This window comes from Protopterus annectens, chromosome 7.part1 (genome assembly GCF_019279795.1).
Source record: "Protopterus annectens isolate FY-2018-M chromosome 7.part1, PAN1.0, whole genome shotgun sequence".
In the NCBI taxonomy this organism is placed as follows: Eukaryota; Metazoa; Chordata; order Ceratodontiformes; family Protopteridae; genus Protopterus; species Protopterus annectens.
This window is the reverse complement of record NC_056740.1, coordinates 6069360-6090923: the sequence shown is the minus strand read 5'-3', so window position 1 is coordinate 6090923 and position 21564 is coordinate 6069360. Positions and strand designations below refer to the sequence as shown.

The 21564-nt window shown below is 38.5% G+C and overlaps 1 protein-coding gene across 3 annotated transcripts in view; it reads left to right on the top strand.

Moving 5' to 3' along the window:
* Nucleotides 1-21564, top strand: part of CELSR3 (cadherin EGF LAG seven-pass G-type receptor 3) — a 1979827-nt gene that overhangs the window by 1370124 nt on the left and 588139 nt on the right. For all 3 annotated transcript variants that reach the window (XM_044078523.1, XM_044078522.1, XM_044078524.1), the window contains exon 9: nt 6420-6589. In XM_044078523.1, coding sequence (XP_043934458.1) covers nt 6420-6589 — 170 coding nt within the window. The remainder of the gene's footprint in view (nt 1-6419; nt 6590-21564) is intronic.

Sequence of the window (21564 nt, the reverse complement as noted above, 5' to 3'; positions counted from 1 at the left end):
ATATACTAGCTCCAGGATCGCACTACAGTGGGGAAAAGGGCATGCATGTTTTGTTTGCCCAGCAGTACTTACATTTAGTGAAGTGTGATTCAGTGAAATGAATTCTCAGTGATTTGAGCTTTCAGCAATTTTTTTGAGGGTGAATTGAAATTTAGTGAAATTAGTTTTCAGTGAAGGAAAGTAGACCCATATATATATATATATATATATATATATATATATATATATATATATATATATATAAATAACTAGCAGGGAGTGTTTTTGTTATTTGCATTTTCCAAGGTTATGTCTTGGAACATGTGCACTGTGCTGTCATTTTTTTTCTTTTTTTGTTTATTTTTGTCAGTTTTTTGAATGTTGACCAATTGTAATTTTGATTTATTTTAGTATATCTGTCTGTGTGTGTTTGGGTATATCATTAAAAGTGTCTCTGAAAAGTTAGGAATATGTCTTTGGGTCAGGTCCAGTGTCTCTAGGTTGCCTATGTCTTTGATGATCATTTCCATGATAATTCAGTCCATGGCTTTCCATATTAGACCAGTCAGGCTTATAGGTGGGGTGAAGTTTGAAATTAATTTGTCAACCAGCAAGTTTTCTATGTCACTCTGCTCTGTGAAGATGGCACCACTGGCCACCAGTTCAGCACACTGATGTGTGCTGCCTTTGAGGTTTCAACATAGTTGTACAAGTTCTTGTGTTTGTCTTTAGCCTGTGAGGCTATCTTGACCTCATAATTGGCCTTGTTAGACTTAATTAGTCTTCATAGTTTCCTATTTAATTAGAGATCTCCTATGCTTGTGTGAGTTGTTCTTCCTGAATTTAGTCACAACTTTTTTTCTTTTGTTAAATACCCAATTTAGGATTCCACCATATTGGTTTGTTTTCCTTAGCAACCTGACCTCCCGCCACAAGTGTCTGGTTCATCCAAGGTATTCCTGATTTTTTTTAGTCAGCTCCTTGGCTTTTTTCTGTTAATCATTTTTCCATGAAACAATAGAAAAGGTTTCACTGGCAGTTTCTTCCTTTGGGTTTTATCTCAGAAGAATGAGATATGAAGTCCCCTTCAGCTTGCGTGCTCACTTTGTTCTGCACCGAAAAATGTATTTCATCCCCCAGGAAAATATTCTAAAGACAACTGGATATAGCATCTTGAATCTCATACCTGCCTTTTGACATTCCCATATAGAAGGGATAAACTTGCTTCTCATAATTTGGCGTACGGTGAATAATCATTTTCCACAAACACTCTGGTACCCCCGGTTTTAATACTTTTCCCATCGTCTACTTTTTTGTCAGGAGCATCTCATTTTGATGGTGCGACTGCATCTTTACAAATATAGGTCTTGGCTGTGGAGCATACACACAACATGCCCTTTCAGTAAACAAATCCTGCTGTGGAATACCAGTCTAGGTGCTTACTTGTACTTTCATAAAATTAATGCAATTTATTCCCTCCAGTTTCTCTGGTATAGCAGAAAATCTGCAGTTTTCTCTACATTCTTTGGTTTCTAACTGTTATTTTTTTAAACAGTTCTTGAAAAGCCTCATAATTAGTTAGCCTTTCCTTCATTTCATCCTCTGATTTCTGCAGATTTATCAGCTCATCTGAATATATACATAAAGCCTCTTCTTCTATTTCCATACTTTTATCATTTGAAGTTTTTTTTTAAACTTCAACACTTTTCTGTTGTCATCCAGCATTGTACATTTTATGTGCAGGGATATTGCAGGGTGCAATAATTGTTTTCTGCTCTTGTAGCTGCCTGCTTATTTTTAATTGTATCTTCTCTCTTCCTGTCTTCATTTACACAGATAGTTCAGACCAGAACCAGAATTTACAATCTTAGTGTAATATTATTCCTGCCCTTTTCTGTATTTTTGTGTTTCCTTTCCCTAACCATCATGTGCCATTCATTTTATTTATCCTCTTACCGCTGCTCTAGTTTATATTCAGTAGCTTCTGCTGTTAGTTCCTATATCAATCAGTCACAGTCATGTTCTCACCTCCATAATTGTCCCTTTTTTCTACTTGCTTTGGGCTTTAATTCTATTCTAAACTCTTATCTGTTAATCCTGGGATCTCCATATCATACTTAAACTGAATGTGGATATATTATTCCTGCTGATTATTTTGGAACAGGTGGATTCTAGAAATATTCTAGAAGGTGGTACTTGGACCATTGTACACACTTTTACAAAGCACTATAAGCTTGATTCTTTCTTAAGGTCCAAACCAAGCTTTGCTAGGATCATTCTCCATGGGATCCTGGACTCTTCTTCCACCTCACAAATGTAGTAAACTAGGGTAATCTACCCATGTAGTTAAGGCTACTGCAGCAGCGATCATTATGATGAAAACATAGTACAGCTGTGTAAGTTAAACTTACCATAGCAGTAGATGTTCAGATTTTCATTGCTGCAGTAGCTGCTCCCTCCCTCCATTCCCCTTGTTTTCTGGTATGTTTTTTTATGCCAGGGTGTGGGCATTTAGATTTTGTTGTTCCTAGCATAATCCGTTCAAGGCACAGCCTCCATCTTTCTGCTGGCAGAAAAGTTCTGAAGGGCTTTGTGCTCAAACTTCCCTTTCAATCAGCACACCTTGAGCTGCTTGACAGTTTGGGTGCATGGAAGGTGTCCTGAAGCTTTGGATGCTGGTCGGCTATTATATCCTTGGCAGGATGTTATTATAACATTGCCTAAGCATTCTGTTTGTAACACCACTCTACCTGTTTACTCTACGGCACTGGTTTAAAATGGCTTATGGTAAGCTTCTTTGTACATACTTGCCAGTGAGACTACGATTTTTTTATCCACCTAGTCACTGTTCCTGGGTGCTCAGATGGAATGTTGCAGTTGATCATCCTTATATTATATTAACACTCTATAATCATCTATGTCTTTCTTCTTTTACTAAGCTAGTGAAAATGGAGAACACTGGACTCTGGTAGTGTTTCTCTGTACCTGTTGCAGTGATTCAGCGGTAATGTAATTTAATGGTTGCTGCGACATTTTGACAAGTGCTGGCAACTGACAGGGTATCCATTCCAGGCAACACCTAATGCAGCATACTATATAGGGCTTTTCTGTTAATTTCATTTGTAAGGATGAGCACAATGCCCCTATTTTAAAATAATACTAGATGGGAGTTAAGAGAAGAGGCATCCCTCCTTACAGATGGAATTAACAATGTATGTTTCTGTTTCTCCCTCTCTCTCTCTCTCTAGCTACATATAACTATATATCTATAAGTATCTGGCTGTCTGTTGGTCTCTCTCTGACTTATCTATGTATCTGTCAGTCTGTCTGTCAAGTTGTTTCTCTGTCTGCCTACTTATGTATGTATTTACATATTAGAATGCTGGCACTTCAATGAAGTTTGAGTGACCATTAATCTTTGTATCAAAAGTTGATTATCACGGTCTGCTTAAACACAGTGTGTTGCATTGTATAAGCTGGTGGTGCACTTTGAGAGAATGTTTCCCTTTTCCTTTACTGTAATGCAACTCTGGAATTGGTATACATAATTTAAGGGGGGCAGGACCCCCATGTTGGGGTGGTGCAGGGTAGGGCTTTTCCTCCTGCAAAAAGGACTTCTTTCTGGGTTTTTTTTTTTTTGATTTTTTTTGAATTACAGTTTTTGTGAGTTGGATTTTTCAGAACAGAATAACTCAAATTATGTTATCTCAAACAAATCTAGGGAAAACATATGTATCTATCTGCCTCTGTCTAAATACCTAGCTAGTTAAAATAATGCTTGAGCCGAAGGAAACAATAACAACATGCAGGTAGTTACCAAACAACAGACAACTATCTGACCGCTCACGTAAGCATGTCACCATGATTCTGTATTAGCAGTTACACACTAGCTTTTGTGTTTTCCGTAATCACTACTAAGACTATGGATGCTTCATTCAGTAAAAACACATCAGTTGTTAAAACATAATACATAAAACAAGCAATAAAACTGAGGCAAACTTGCTTTAAAATTATAAATTACTTTGAACAGAGCTTTTTCTAAAACTAATGTCTTTTGGCTTTTCCCGGTTAGGGGTCGCCACAGTGGTCTGCTAATGATTGGCAGTGGATATGGATATTTAATGCTGTGGAGTATTTTGTATTTACTGCTGTATCTACTGATTTGTGATAATAAAAAGAATACCTACCCTGGGGGCATGGTAGAATAAAAATGTTCCCTTCTCATATCTCCTGTGGTTTGTCATGGCAGCTTCTATTCCTTGCAATCAAAAGGGCCAGAATTGCTTAAAATAGTGATGGTGGCCCTTTAGACAAGACCAAAATAGTAGAAACATAGATTCATCTCTGAGCTCTGGTTGAACATTTTGTCATTGACAGTTCGTTAAACCTTTTCCCTGTTTATCCAAGGCAGACCAAACTAAAGTCTGTTGTGTTATTCTGTTTTTTTTTTCTGTCAGAATGGCCTCTAGGTTTTGCCTCCTGTGATCTTGTCTATAGCCTGATGATTCTCAGTGTAGCTTTAAGGCTTCTATCACCCTTATATTTATGTCCCATCTGCAAGATGGTTTGTATTTATGTCGTATCAGTGAGGTGGCATTCATAAATAATATAGTGGCACTCATGTTGCTGAATAATATAGGCAGTACCTTAATACCTCATATCTAAACTCGCTAGAGCTAACATGCACCTCTCAACCTCTCAGCACATGATATCTGGGCAAAGCCAAAAAATAATGGCAGGACATATGTCCATAAATATGGACAGATTTTAAAAAATTATCCTATAAACTTAGAAAGTCCAGAGAATAATGAGTTTTGAATGATTATGTGTTTTTGAAGGATATTAAGTCTAAAACTCAACTGTCTGTCATTATTTACTAATGAAAAATATATCCAACAACACTAAGGCAATCAAACGGACAACCGATGAATAAATGAAAAGAGGAATTTATTTGTAAGCGCTTTTGGCTGCGTAGTTCCAGCCTTCATCAGACAATTTCAAATTCTTCGTTACAATCTTATATAGAATATATCAATTAAGATTTTGAAAAGCACCTAATTATCATTATTTACAATAATTTAGTGGCTTCAAATTTCAATATTTTGCAAGAAAAACAAGTTTTAAGATGAAAAGACCAAAAATATAAGCAAAAATCTGGACATTCTGTGAAAATCTGGACAGCTGAAAGGTATATCAACATCTCATTGTGAGATATGACCTTCATTCCTTTCTATCCAAGTGTCTGAAGTAGTTTTACAGTTATCATTTGTAGGGCACACACCTCTGACTTTTTGGTTCTGAAATAAGTATATTATCTGTTTACTTTCATGTAATACATGTGATTTAACTTTGGAACCTTTCTCCCCAGGCCTCCGCTGAAAATTTTTTTTTCCACTCAGTTGGAATTTCCCAGTCAATAAAGGCAAATAGATAGCTAGAAGAGTAGATAAATGTGTATTCATTGGAGGACTTGTTTTTTCTTTCTGAAATTATTTTAGATTTAACAATAATCATCACAACATACATTGCTCCTGATGTCATGCAGGATGTCAGCTGCTTTTCCCAACTTTCACATCTCCTTGGTGTTTTTTAGTGTTTGAGTGGAAAGGAATGAATAAACTACCTGGGGACATGATTGATTAGTCAAAGAGGGAATTGGGGATCAAAAAGTTGCTAAAAATAAAAATCATCCAGTATTACAAGTATTACACCAGCAAAGAACCTTAACATTTCATCTGTTATGCAGCCTGCAGGGGCATATATGAATCCACATCACTTACATATTAAATATGTTGCTGAACATTGTAGGGATGTTTAAGTTTATACATATAAGAATGATTCAGATACTGGAGTTAAAAGTGAAACTGTGTTTATCATGTGCACAAAAACTTTGTAAGGCACAACACATATTTACGAATGCAGTAAAAAGTTGGTACTTTAGAAACCAGACTTTGATTCTTTAGTCAGACAATGCTTTATTGAAACTAACTTCATCCCTACCTTCTTTCATGGTAATATAGTATGAACAGAATTTACACTGTTTTCTTGTATTTGTACTTATAAGATGATCAGTTTGTAAGTACTTTTAGAGGCCAGTACAGGGTCATGGTTAACCTACTCACACAGACTCTGACCCCAAGAGCAGGATAAACTGCAATAATATGCTTGCCCCAACATAGGTAAGATAACATACTGTGTATTTATCTGTGGTCTAGCTAATCCTTGAGATGTATTGTTTTTGTAAACTTTGGATATAGCGTCTTGTTAAAAATAGCAGAGGTTAATTCTTAAAGATGCATTACTAAAGCTAAAACCACCTTTTTTCACCTGTATTCTGTTTTGTGTCATTAATATTCTACTACTGCTGACAAGTGCATTTTTGCACCTTTTCAAAGTAATGTGGATATTTAAGCAAAAAAATGTTTTTTTTCCCTTCTCAGTAATGCACCATCCATACCATTTCCTTGGAAACAGCTTTCTGTCCTGGGATTTTAAGAACGAGGTGAAGATTTCACTTCCCTGGTATCTAGGGTTCATGTTCAAGACAAGACAAGGAGAAGGAGTCCTTCTGCAGGCACTTGCTGGCCAGTATACTACCATTCTCTGCCAGGTATGGATGCAGCATAACCTTGTAACCATATGCTAAGTGTTCAGCATTTTAATTCTTTTTTTCAAGGCATTGCGCTTTAAAAGATGTTGGGAAAGGGTCTGTGCATGCTAACTGATGAAGAAATACAATGACTAGCATACATACATACAAACATACATACATTTGCAGTGTCATTGTGTGTACATATGTATGTATGTATTTATTTATTTGTTTATTTAACACAAGTGGATTGGATCCAAAAGCCCATTTTCATCTGTTTCTTAATATAATTATGAATTCAACAATACAGTACAAAAATGAACAATACGGTAATACAGAAAAAGTAATAGAAGGAGGCAAACATCACATGCAGTGAATCCTTTAGGTTTAGTCATTGCTGGATGAGGGGGTAGCATTCATTGAGTAGGCAGTTGCATGAGTTGTACTGTAATGGTGACTTTAAGAAAGGGTACTGAGAGAATTACTGGTGGCCTGTCTAGAGCAGTGAGGTTTAGGGCTTCATCTGCTGTAGCTGTAAAGTTGATCTGCCAAAGGTCAGTGGGAGCTTGTTGCACAGTTCAGTTGCATATACATAGAATATAGATCACCAGACAATACAGTATTTTGTTCTGCTATACCATTCTATAGGCATATGAAAATTGATATAGATATCGTCTAGGCTGTACAGTTAGAAGTTGAGAAGGAAATTTTAAAGGATGTAATATTAGCATAGAAAGGATGGGATGAAGACATGCAAGAGTTAAAACATTGTGCTTTATAATGGGTGGTAAGTCTTATAAAAATGAATGATATGAAAAGAGAAAACATGAATAGAAGGAGAAAGATCTTGAACTGATCTGAAGCTGTAAATACTAGGTACATAAAGTTTAGAAATGAGCTTGTTAGGAAAATAATTAAATTGTGGCAGATGTTTTGTGACTGTCACATATTATGGCACCTAAAAATATTCATATGTAATTTGATAATAATTATTATTAATAATAATAATAATTATTATTATTATTATTATCAGTAGTAGTTGTAGTATTCAACCCCACTGATGGTAAAGAGAGATAAAGCCCCCTGCAACCTGCCAGTTTGCATCTTAGACACTTGATGCCATGGCTGAGAGGATGGACATGCATGCTCCTGCTGGGGGGAGGAGTGAGTCCCAATCAGCTCATGCTGCTACTCCCAGCATGATCACTGCTGATGGAGGGCAGGGATGGAGGCAAAAGGTTAGGGGCTAATATAGAGAGGATGTGGGGGTGTCTTCTGAATCCAGTGGCAATAACCTTGCTGGTCACATTGTGGAGCGCACACACAGACCTGATAGAGAGGTATATGCTATTCCTACAGTGCTATAGGTGCCCACATCACAACCTAAGAGAAGGAATTAGGGCCTTTATACCACAGTAGCTATCATTGCCAGGATGCGAGTGAAAGCACCAAACTTACTCAATGATGTTTGCCTGAGTGATAGTCCCTCTAGATGGCTCTCTGTAGGAAATCTGAGGGGAACTTCTCATCCATGGGGATTGATTGGGACTGAATGTGATAGGGGATGGTTTGATGCTCGGCAGGCAGGGGGAGGAGCACTTAAAATTATTATTATCATTATTATTTTTATAATTATTATTATTATTGTTGTTGTTATGGAAGTTAGTTAAGGGCTAGCAGTTGCAGAGTGCTTTGTCCTATTTCAGTTTATTTTTTAAAAGTTGTTTGGTTTATTAAGTTAGTGATTACTTTTGGAAGCCTATTCCAAATGTTGCCTATGTCATTTTTGAAGTGAGCATCTCTGTACGAATGGTTAGATTTGCTAATTTTATTTCTAGTTGTTCTGATGGGATGGCAGGTTTCAAGTGGTACTACTGGGCAGTTGGGCATCCTGAGTTCTGATGTGAATAGTTATAGGCATTATTTAGGGGGATGTGGACAGGTTTGTTTTTGAGGAATAGGCAGGGTAGCTTTGTGAAAGGTGTACAATGGTCATTTCTAACTGGACAGCCAAGGAACTTTGCAACAGGTATGTTCCAATTTTGGGTAAAGTTTTTTTTTTTTTTGATAAGCCTGTGTAGGTTATACAGTTGTAGAATAGTCTGGACTGTAGCAGATGGCCGTAGGTGTTAGGTAGCCCTTTATTCAATATAAGCTGCCACTAGTTCTACTGCATGTTTATTAATGTGGTGTGGAAAATGTTTTTCAAATAACAGGATGTTATCTAGGAGTATGCCAAAGTATCTTAATCTATTTACATGGGACTTTTTATTGTTTGATACCTTAAAAGAATTTGTTTTTTTGTGGTGTCATCAGGTCCATTGATCTTTAGTCATGAAAGAAATGTTATACAGCCTAGATCAATTTGCATTCAGTATTTTTCAGTATATTTTTAGTTGTTATCCTTCCTTGATTGAATGTATCACCAGCATACTGTATTCTGTGTTTTGTATTCTGTATAATTAAAAGTAACAATAAGACAGATGGGAAAATTATTTTTTCTTCTGGTTTTACGTGCATTTAATATTTATGGTCATCAAATTAAAATCTCCACTCTTTAATGTATTTCTCATTTACTTTCACTAATATGATAAAGCAAACTTCAGAATATGAAATATCCATATGTGCTAGCATTCACTAAGAAAACAGTCAGTTGGTGTTCATCAGTTTAGCAGTATGTCAGTTCAAAGCTTGAAAACATAGGAACAGTCTTAACATGTGTACAAAATATTCATATGATATATGTTTGTAACAGTGTAGTACATTATTTCAATTCTCAGATATTTTTCAGTCTCTTTTTTCATCCTTACCCAACTCCAAGGGACCATGCTCAGTGGCTCCTCTACCTGCAAAAAAACTGACCCATTTGTCCAAAAGGGTGGAAGTTGGGCATCCCTAGGCTTGGCAAGAGCCCTACCCAGCTTTGAGAGTCAGTTAACCAGAGCAGCTTACCCTACGTTGCATGTGGACTCACAGTGGCATCCTGCTTGGGGGAAGAGATGTGCATGGTCCCACCTACCCTTCCTGTTCCTTGACTCTGCAGGGAAGTCCCTGCCCAATGCAGTGAGAGCCAGTGTTGTTCCTACAGGTGGGTGATACACTCAGCCAGTACTAGGTGTGGCCAATGCTGTGGGCATATCAGCACCCCTCTTCCTGAGGATAAATGAAATGCCATCTGCTGATAAAGCTTGTCCTTCCCTACCCACTACTTCAGATCTCTGTGCTGCTTGTCGAACATGGGTCATCTGGTCTGATGTCAGGGCTTCATTCATCAGCACCACAAGGCAAGGTCTGTCCATCTGTTTCCTTTATTTCACCAGTTTTATTTCTCCATAACTTGTGCATTCAAGGACATGAAAGGCACTGTAATAACCTTTATTTATTTATTTTATTTTATTTTGACATTTGTTAACCAGGATATGTCCAGTGGAGGCACTGGGGGAAAGTCCATATGGATAATAATCATGCAGAGGTTAACAGTAATATCATGATGTAATAAAATACATGGAAGAGACATTCAGAGTTTCATTAAGTACCTGACAAGAGAGATAAGACCTACATAGTACAATGTGGTGGCACATCAGTAAGAAGAGAAGAGGATGCCTGTAGCCATTAAAGAGGGTAAAAAAGAGATTTCAGGTATAGATCAGAAGTGAGAGAAATGCAGGTTAGGAAGCAATGGAGTAAATTGGTAGTTAGAAGATTTTAGGCAGAGTAGAAGGAGTAGATAGTAGACAGAAAAAATAGAACATTGGGTGAGTAGAGGGAGAGGCAGACTTCGGGTTAGTTAAGGTATTGGGATGTACAGATTCAAGATTTTAGTTGGGTTTCTTTTAATGCTGCTTTGGAGTTTTGGTTTCTTTTAATGCTGCTTTGATGCTTTGAGTGCGGGAAGATTTCTAATGTTCACTGGGAGTTTGTTCCAAGCTAGGGCAACTGAGTAGCTCTATAAGTTTTGTCCTATTGTTCTTTTTGGCTTACGGATTGCTGAGAGTAACTGGTCAGAGCTCCGAAGAAAGCAGTGAGAGTATATAGGGGTATAAGAGAAGATGTGGTGGGGCAGGAAGAAGGATTGTTTAGGATGGAGTGATTAAGAGACAGTTGGGGAAGTAATAGAAGGTAGGGAAATTTGAGCCAGTGTAAGGTTAGGAGAGAATAACAATGATGGCAGTTATAGGGCTGGTTAGCAGCAAATCTGGCAACTTTATTGTAAGCGAGTTCAAGCTTGCTCTTTAGAGAGATTTGAAGGTTGGTCAAGATGGTTACTGGCATCCCTTTTGAATGCTAAATGACAACTATTTTCTTTATCTTTGGCATACATGTAACAGTCATGTCACTTATATTTAGAGAAATGCAGTTTATTATTAGAAACTCTTGGATATTCTATCAGATGAAACAAAGAAACTTCATCAGATTATAAGACAATGACAGAAAGCCAAAGGAAATAGTTGTCATTCAGAATTTACAAGGGGTGCCAGCAACCATCTGCTCACCAGTCCAGAGAACCTTAAAGGCAGCTGGACGGCGTACTTCAAGAAGATTCTAATTGAAGAAAGCGTGGTTTCTCTGGGGTTATCTCATGTGTGGTGTGTACCAAAAGAACAAGAAGAGCCCACCCTAGAAGAAGTACAGACTGCACTAAGGAAGATGCTGTTAGGGAAAATTGCAGACTCAGATGAAGTCTGTGTACATATGATCAATATGTTGGGGGCTATAGAAGAGAAATGGCTCCTAAGGATACTCGTTGCAGTATGAAGAGACAGACATATTCCAAATTAATGGAGAATAAGAATTTTAGTGCCACTCTACAAGAGTAAAGGGTAGATTCACAACTTTGGGCAATACAGGGTGTTAAAATTCTGTCACACTGTATTAAAGTGCTGGATAGGGTGACTGTTAAATAAATACACTGAGTATTAGAAAACAAGATAGCCAGTTTGGATTCATATCAGAATGCAACACAGCTGACTGAATGTTTGCAGTTCAGTAGATAGTTAAGAATAAGCTAGACATAAGGAAAGATTTCTGCTGGGTATTCCTAAACATGGAGAAAACATATAACAGTGTCCCATGAAAGCTGATTTGGCTAATCCTGTGATGATTATAAGTCCTGGAAATAATGGTAGTATTAGTTTAGGCTATTTACATGAACCCAGTGACACAATTACAAACAACGTTTAGCCTTACAGAGGTGTTCCCAGTGAGAGTGGCTGTACATCGGGGTTCAACTCTTAGCATACTACTGTTCATAGTGGTGAAGGACTACATCAGCAAAGAGGATGGCAAAGACAGATCAACAAAGATGCTGAATGCAGACAATGTGGCACTGCAAACAGACTCTGAACTGGATCTCCAGCAAATAATAGAGTCTGGAATGCATGACTGAAGATGCATGGGGTGAACATGTTAACAGACAGCAATGTGGTCAGGCAGCAAATGGGGAAAATCAGAAGAAGCTTAAAACTGAGATAGAAGGGAATACAGTGGAACAGGTTAACAGCTTCAGGTATGTGGGAGGTATGGTTGGGAAGAAGAGAAGTCTGAACGAGAAGGCCAAAGTTAGGATCAGAGGGGCTACAGCCAATTGCTACAAATTGTCAAGTGTAAGGAGTGACACAAGAATGTCAAAGAAGTACAAAAGTGAGGTGTACAAAACTGGTGCAACCAGTAGTCTGTATGGTACAGAAACCTGAGCAGTGAAAGAAGTGAAGTTAAGGAAGCTTATGGAGATGAGATGCAGTCTCTGAGATGGATAGTAGGATGCACACTGTGGGACAGATAAAGAAATGAGGGCACAAGAGCAGAAACCAAAGTAACTCCAATTAAAGAGAGGTCAAGGACAACAGATAATAGTGGCTCAGTCACATGTGCATGGAAGAAAATAACAATTTAGTAAAACACATTGAGAAGAAACAAGAAGAAGACTGGAGGAAACAAGGATGTCCAGTCAAAAGATGAATACATTGCATAAGAGACCTGAGACAGGTGGGCATGATTGTTGAAGGTAGGAGAGTAGCTCTGACTAGAGGGAAGTGGTGACACTTGACGTGACACTCTTGACTCCACGTAAAGGTAAAAAATGATAATAATTATAATGATTCACCCATTTTTTTTTTTTTTTTTTTTTTTTACTTTGCAGCCATATTGCTGAAATCTGTCTTATGGGCCATGCATCTAGCTTTGCTGGCATTACAATATCAAGCAAACGTTAAGCTCACCCACATTTAGCAGAGCACACAACAGTCCAACCTTAAAACAATAATCTCATCATGCATCAAACATTTCTGAGCTTGCAGCAGCCATTTCACCAATTCATTCAGTCCAGTAGAAAAGTAGTTCCTTTCTGACCATTGTCAGGCCCCCTCCTCCATTGTAGCCACGTGCACTTTTCCTTTTCCATGTGGTTCTCCAAGTTCTTTCTGTTCATCTTGCACATTCGCAGGTCATCTTGCTAGATGAAGACTGTTCCCTTTTCCTATTACTATTATCTGTTAAACGTACTGATTCTTTTGCTCCTTGCTATCACCATCTTTGCAGCTGTACAAATCTGTGTGCTTTTTGGGGAAAATATCTGCAAGACCTCTGGAAAAGTCTGCATGCATTTCATTTTCCTCCCTTGGCATTCCTTAATGACCTCTGTAAAGGGCAGCCTGCTGCAGTGTAACTTCATAACAACTGTGTTCTATTAAGACTGGTCACTCTTCTACTCAAGATCTCTTTCCTGGTTGCCACAGCTGCCAAAAAAAAAATTATTTTTCTATGCTGACAAAAATTCTGCAAGAATTTTCAGTATTTTATATTTCCGATCTTCTAATGATAAAGGGAACCTTTCAGTTCCCAGTATCTTTTTTGTCAACCTGTTTCAAAGTTCCACCATAGCTTTGACAAAACTGAAGCAGTCTGACCCTTCCTGTCCATTACCTATTCTACACGTTTCCTTTCTTTGTCTTCACAAAACCAGTAACTCCTATTAGTGTATACCAATTGCCTGAATGTCTCTGATGCTTTGACACATACATCATGAACTTTCCGCTTTATTAGCAGCATGGGGTCAGACACTTCAAAACTTCAAATATTTTTACATAAGCCTCCAACAAGCACGATGTCTTAAGTCAAGTACAAACCATTCCAAATGTGCTGATTTGGAAACTAGAAACGTTAAGGATGGCTTATGAAGACCTAGCTAGTTTTTGAGCCATCTCAATCAATAATCATACATTATGGCATTTTTGTAAAGGTATTAACAGCAAGATTACAGGGGGAACCACCTACAGTTGTTGATATGGTGCAAGTGGTATTTGGTAAAGGTGGCTCTCAGGCAATCACTTTAAAACCTTTTTAAAATTTGTTGAGTGTGGAGAAAGGAGAGAAGGAAATAACCGCCATCTTACTGTTTAACATTCAGAAACCTTTTCATACTGTTAATCAGAAATGTATTTTATCACTTCAGAGCAAGTACCTGAAAGATCCTTGATGGTAGGAAAGAAGGACTTAATATCAGTTGTTGTAACTATGGCAAATTCATGAGTTTCACATCTGGTAAAACTATGCTGAATCGGCTTAACGTTATCTCCATTGCTGTCTTCAGTTACCGTGGAAAACCTGACCCAAAAGTCAGGAGGTATTTGAATAAGTGGGAGGAGTTAGTAAGAAGCAAGAGTAGCTTAAATCTATTTACAGATCACTTGTGTAGGCTGTTGTAGAGAAAAACAAAAGTTGCCCACTATGATACACATTTTCAAAAGCTTTAGGAGTCATGGTTAGTGTGTCACCCTAAGAAATTATTGTTTGTGTTAGTAGATAAAGGAATAGAAGATAGTTGCAGATGTCCTGTATGGAAAGAACGGAAAATATTTTAAAGTGCAATTCTGTAATGTAGGATATTAAATAAAACTCTGAAACGACTTAGAGGAAAAGATAACAAGAATATTGGGTAAGTGGTCCGAATGGGTTCATCCCTGGCAGGAGGGGCGCAAGTTCGAAGCAGTTAGGATAGGAGTGTTCTCCTGCCCTCAGGTTTATACTCCTTCATGTGCCATTTAGTCCCTGCCATTTTCATCTGCTATTGTGTCGTCTCTTGTTCTGTTCTGTTCCAGCAAATGGTGTGATACGTTTATATGGAAAAGGAAGAATAAAAAGGACGAATATAAAACAATAATATAGGTGTCTTGGGTCTTCCTGATTTCTAGAGATACGGGTTGCAGTCAGTATGGCTTAGAGTGTTAGACGTCTGGGAGATATTAACTGAGAACAAACAAACATTATATTAAATTAATTTGCAGTAAAACAACAATCAAGGGATCTGTAGAATACTGAGTCTGGTTTTAAGATATACATATATACTGAATTACTGCACTATTTCGACACACCACAATGTTGATGACAAAAATATCAACCTCAACAGGTTGACAGTGAAAGGCTGACTGTAAACTGAGTATGTGTGAGTAAAATCGTCACTGCATGCAACCAAAAAAAACAAAATAACATTGTTTTTGTTTTTGCCCCACTGCACCTCCTCCCCACATTCCCTACTAATTATATATACTAATTATCAGATCACACAATATCCAGGGAAAGGGAATATGCCCCACCCAGGGATTGTCTAGCTATCACATCTATTAACTATCTGAGTATGCCGACCAATCAGCTGTTATCTTTGAGGTGCATTGATGTAATGCACTGGAAACATATGTGTGTGTGTGTGTGTGTGTTTGTGTGTATGTATATATATATATATATATATATATATATATATATATATATATATATATATGTGTATATATATAATTTTAATAAAGAATCAGTACAAATAAAGAAAAAAACAAGAAGCACTAGCTTTTAATTATGAAGTGCTCCAGTTTTTAAAAGACATAAAAAGTGATTCATTAGCACTTTTTTTTAGAAAATGAACAGTCATGTGACCATATAATTGACCAAACCTAATTACATAATTGAATATATTGACATTTATTGAGCTTCAGAACAGTTTGGAGATCGGTTTTCTTGACATACCTATGTTATCTACAGTAGGTAACAGTGTTGGATTCTTAATATTGTTCCTAAAGCTTAGGAATCCCATAGAAGCATGGGCACTTAAAAGTAGACATCGGAAAGTACTCTGAACTAGAATATGATGCTATTGGAATGGATTTGAAAGTTGTGAAACAAAGGTTATAATATATATGTAGCAAACTGTATATGTGAAGTTTAAAGAGCACTTATCAGATGCAACATTGCTAATGGTATCTCATACTTTGTATTAGCTATCACAACCAAGCTGATTGTACTGGTTTTAGTTCCTCTACTTTTGACAAACTTTCATATCTTATCACACTGAGCTCTGGTGTTTGAAGATAAGAATATTGCCAGTTCTATTCCCAGAGCAGGAGACTGGATTCACTTTCCACTACTGATAGTTCAGTATAACATTAGAGGGGTGCTGCACTCCTGAATGTGTCATAGTTTCATAGTTTCATAGTATAGTACTAGGCTATCTGCCCTGGGGCATTTGTAAGCCTAGCCATAGTGATGTGGCTTTTGCCACCCCATGAAATGGTACAAAAATGTACAGAATAAATCTAGAATACTGTGCCTCTGTTTAGTAGTGACACAATGAAGGTCCCCTTATATAATAGAATTAGTTTACTGTGCTCCTGTCTAGCAGTGACACAGATGTGACCCCTGGGGTAAACTTTCGATCTCCCATCCACTCATCAAGATTTCTCTTGAAGAGGGTCAGTGAGGGGCTCTGCCTAATACGAACAGGGATCCTGTTCCAAAGCATGGGAAGCCTCTGGGTTATGAATCTATCCCTCCAGCATGTCCTATTCATACTTGTGCCGAGGTTTAAGTCTTTAGCTCTCGTGGTCCTGATGGATTTGGATTTTTTGAGGTGGAGCATGTCCATCAAATCCTGATTGGACATGGCCTTGTACGTCAGGCAGAGATCACCCCTGAGCAGGCGGTATGCCACTGAATAGAGCTGAAGTTTCTTTAGTCTGGCTGAATAAGACATATGTTGGAGACCCTTGATCCTTTTGGTGAGGTACTTCTGTGGTCTCTCCAGCTGTTGCAAGTGCCAGGTGAGGTACATACCAGATGGGGCATTGTACTCAATCATGGGTCTGATGAGGGAGGAATATAGGGGTACAATGACATCCTTGGATCTGGATGTGAATCCCTTCATGATGAGGTGTGCAAGGTAGAATGGTTTTCTAACCACTTTGGCAACGTGGGTGTCAAATGAGAGGTCGCTGTCTACTTGGGTCCCTAGGTCTCTGATTACTTTTTCTGTACTCAGTGGGTTGCTGTCTATGTGATAATTTGTGGGCACTTTGTTTTTTCCAAAAGGGATGACTATACATTTTTTGGCATTTAGCTTAAGGCCGTGACTACAGCACCAGTTGTCCGTTTCAGTGAGGCCTTTTTGTAGGATGTGTGTATCTGCTGGTGTATCGACTATGGCTCCTAGTTTACAGTCATCTGCAAACTTTGTCAGCCACAGCCCTCCCATGTTTGCTTTAACATCTGAGAAATAAATGCCGAACATCCTACCAATGAGACTTTCAGCTGAGGTTTCCACCTGCCTGAGAAATGGTGGCAACTCATGTGGATATAAAAGATCCTACAGCACTTATCAGAAAGGGCAGGGTTTGCTTTATTTAGATTCATCTTGATGCTATATGCATTTTGCATTGTTTACACTTTCATATTCACTATATTTATACTTTGTTTCCCACTAGTAATATTTTTTGTCACAATCACATTGTCATCTCAATAACATTCTTTCCTTATTATTTTATGTACTTTTTTGCTCTTCCCTCAATCCCCCCTCCTTTCTTCTATGACCATCCTTTTATTTCACCTAACACACCTTCACCTTCTCCATTTTTATTATACAATGATCTATAAAATATTCTTATCCACAGTACCCACATAGCTGCAAACAATATTCTCCCTTTTGTCAGTTTTACATGTCCTTCCTTTCTCCGACTTTCCGTATGATATATCCATTTGTATTTCCAAATCTTTCCCATTTGTATTCATTTATAAACTTTCTACAAAACAGTTAATTCTTTTTACATTTTGAAACAGAATGTTTTTCATTTCCTTGTTACATTCATTACATTTTGTTTCCAATATTACTTCACACATCGTATTATATTTTATGGTAATTCATCAGAAAAATTCTCCACACAAAATGACCCACTTCATAAAATATTTCAGATACTGCCTTCTATCTTTATAGTATTCTTAATTCTTCTTTTAATTCTTTTCAGAGCTACACTAAATATTTTTGCATAAGCTTATTATACTGTTTCTTTCTATTTCCTCCAGTTTCCTTAAACATTACTTCCCACAACTTATTTTTATTTTTATATTTTTTCCTTTCCATTTGTTCTTGCTTATTATTTCTTTTCTCCTCCATTTTTTCCATACTTCTGCATATTTTGAATATAACATTTTTCCTGTCATTTTTTTATTTATCATTTACATTCCCTGTTACCCCAAGCAGAGGCATAGATGCTAAATATACATTTTTCTAATTTGAACTGTTGTCTTCTGTTTTAATACATACCATCCCTTTTATAGGTTCATAGGTTCATAGGTTCATACTAGGCTATCTGCTCTGGGGCATTTATAAGCCTAGCCCGATTCTGTATGGCTTACGCCACCCCTTGATTTGAGTATACTGTGCCCTTTTTAAGGTTTAGTTTACTGTGCCTCTGTCTAATAGTGACACGGGAGTAATCCCTGGGACAAACCTATGATCCCCCATCCACCTATCGAGATTCTTCTTGAAGAGATTCAGTGAGGTGCTCTGCCTCACATGAACTGGAATTCTATTCCAGAGTGAAGGAAGCCTCTGGGTTATGAACCTGTCCCTCCAGCAAGTTCTATTTATTTCTGTGCTGAGGTTCAAGTCCCTCGAGCGTGTGGCTCTAAGGGATTTAGATTTACTGAGGTGGAGCATGTCCATTAATTCTGGATTTGACATAGCTTTGTATGTCAGGCATAGATTGCTTCGAAGTAGACAGTATGCAACTGAGTAGAGCTGGAGTTTTTTTAACTGAGCAGCATATGGCATCTGTTTGAGACCCTTGATCCTCTTGGTGAGATACTTTTGGGGTCTTTCTAATTGCTGCAGGTGTCGGGTAAGGTACATCCCAAAAGGGGCATTGTATTCTATGATGGGCCTGATGAGGGATGAATAAAGGGGCACGATTACCTCTCTTGATCTAGATGTGAAACCCTTCGTGATGAGGTGGGCTATGTAGAAGGTCTTTCTAACCACTTTGGCAATGTGGTTTTCAAAGGAGAGATTGCTATCAACTTGGGTCCCCAGGTCCCTAATAACTTTCTCTGTACTTAATGGGTTTCCGCTTATGTGGTAATTTGTGGGCACATTGTTTTTGCCAAAGGGTATGACTATACATTTTTTGGCATTTAGCTTTAAACCATGGCACTGGCACCAGTTATCTGTCTCTGTGAGACCTTTTTGAAGGATGTTTGTGTCAGCTGGAGAGTTGATTATGGCGCCCAGTTTGCAGTCGTCTGCGAACTTGGTGAGCCATAGTCCTCCCACATTTGCCTGTACCTCAGAAAAGTATATACCGAACAAGAGTGGTCCCAGGACAGAACCCTGTGGGATGCCACTTGTGACCGGTTTTGAGTCTGACATGGCTCCAACAACTCTCACTCTGTGGGTTCTGTCTTTGAGCCAGTTTGCGACCCATCTTTTGACATAGGGGTTTATATTTAAGCTGGATAGCTTATCTATGATGCCTGAGTGGGGTATTGTGTCAAATGCCTTTGCAAGGTCCAGATAAGCTGTGTGGACTACCTTTCCTTCATCTATGGCTTTGGTGACTGTTTCAATTTTTGATTATTTCTTATTATATATCATCCCTCTTTTCCATGGCAGGGCTGGCCACCAAGTGGCGTGAACCTTGGCTCTAGATGATTGCCATTGTTGAAGTGACACCCCAACCCCATGTGCTAAAATGGGAAAAGGGGTTGTGGATGGATGGATGGATGGATCCCTCTTTTATCTGCCTTCAGTCTTGCCCTTAAATAGAACTGAAAAGTATCCGTTAACAGATGTCCTTCCGTATCACTGTTGCAGTATTCATAATTTATGTAATCTCCTGCCAAGGACAGCCCAGCATCCAGCCAGTATACCAAAGCCTTTACCTGTTGACAGCATTATACTTCACATGTATTTTGTCTGAATCATTGTAGGGTGTAAAGGTGATTTATGGATATTCCCAACTCAGAACGTCTTTGCCTTCAATCTGAATGCCATAGTTGAAAGTCATTCTGAATGCTCTTCACTGCCCTGGTTATACTGAGCCTCTTTAAGATAATTACATCACTGGGGTTGTTTTTCATTTCCTTTGCAATGCATTTTGAGAACTCATGTCAAACATGAAAGGAAAACATCCATTGTGGGAAACGGATTCCCCATAAGGATCTTCATGACAAGTGATTGTTTTGTCTTTGCACTTCTCACGACCGCACTCAGTGCTCTCTTTGTCAAGAATTTGTGGCAAAGACACTTTATAGCTATCTTTCTTCCCTTTCCATTTATCTTGAGAACCAACATTTGAAGTTATTGGCCCAGGTTACTGTGACTGAATCCACCTGCCCCATGATACAGCCACAGCTTTAAAAAAGGCCAAGAAGTTTAGGTCTCATACTGCTGCTGTCCAGCCTCCACCAGATATCTCTCTTGAGGTGGACGATAATCTTGAAGAACAACCAGTGCTGCCATCGCTTCCCTCTGCCATGACCCTATCGGAGACCCCCATGAAACTGGTTTCTCACAAATCCTCCAGCTTTACATATGTCTACAGTGAACATGAGGATAACCATGGCTAATTATATCTGACGGGTCTAGGTGGATTCCCCAGATCTTAGTTAGGGAGGAGACTCCAGGTACCCTGATTTGAGTATAAACAGGATTCACAGCTTCCAAGGTTTGTTAAAGCTAACACCCCCTTAAAAAGAGACAGAAAACTAAGAATATTTCCTCCATTTGCAAGGATCCTCAAAAGGAGTGGCAGGACTTTACTCAGGGCTTGTTTAATGCTCTGATGGCTCTGAGAGCACTGCAGGAGGTTTCTCTTTTTGCCTCTCCTCGGTCTTCTACATCTAAAAGATTGAGGGAGCCTGATTCTTCTGCTGAGGATTCAGAATCTGATGAGGACTCCTTGGCTTACTCCTTTCGAATGCCATCACCTTTGCATTATGGCTCTGAAGACGAGGAGTCCTTAAGTCCTGACTCTCCTTTAGAGGGATTTCCTTTGGGTATTAAGTGGTTCATATGATGAAGCATTTTATGTGGGACTGCTCCCAGGTCTCCGACATCCAGAAAAGGTATTATGAGTTGTTGCAGATGGAATCCTCTATGCCTTCTGCTGTTCTTCATGACTTGACTGTTATGCTAGATACTTTTTTGGCTGCTTTCTAGGCTCCTGATTCCCAACCCAAAGAAGCCTGACCATTTTTATTAAGAGCCTGAAGATTTCAAGTTTTTTTTTTTTTTTTATGTGTCCATCTTCTGACCCAGCTGTGGTCTCTGTCTCTGCTAATAAGCCTGCCCAGCTTTTTCCTTCTTCCAAGCTGCTTTGCTCAGACAAGGACAGTCGAGCGATAGAGAGGCTGAGGAAGAAAATGTATAATTCTGCCACTTTGGCATTTTCTTCCATAAATTAACAAACTCTCATGACCAGTTATATTTTTTCTCTTTTGTCTAAACTTGTGGGAGGTTCTGTCTGACATACCTGAGACTGATGCTAAGTCCTAGCTCTGTTGCAGAGCCCTGAGTGCTCTGGCTTGGAAGGTGGATGCCATATCTTTTTCTAGGAATGGGATGTTCCTCTATGCTTTTACTCCTCTTCCTCTTCTTCCCAGAGTCCTGCACAAGATCAAATAGGACTCTCCAAGAATCCTGTTGGTGACTCCCTTTTGGCGCAGACAGCACTGGTTCTTCC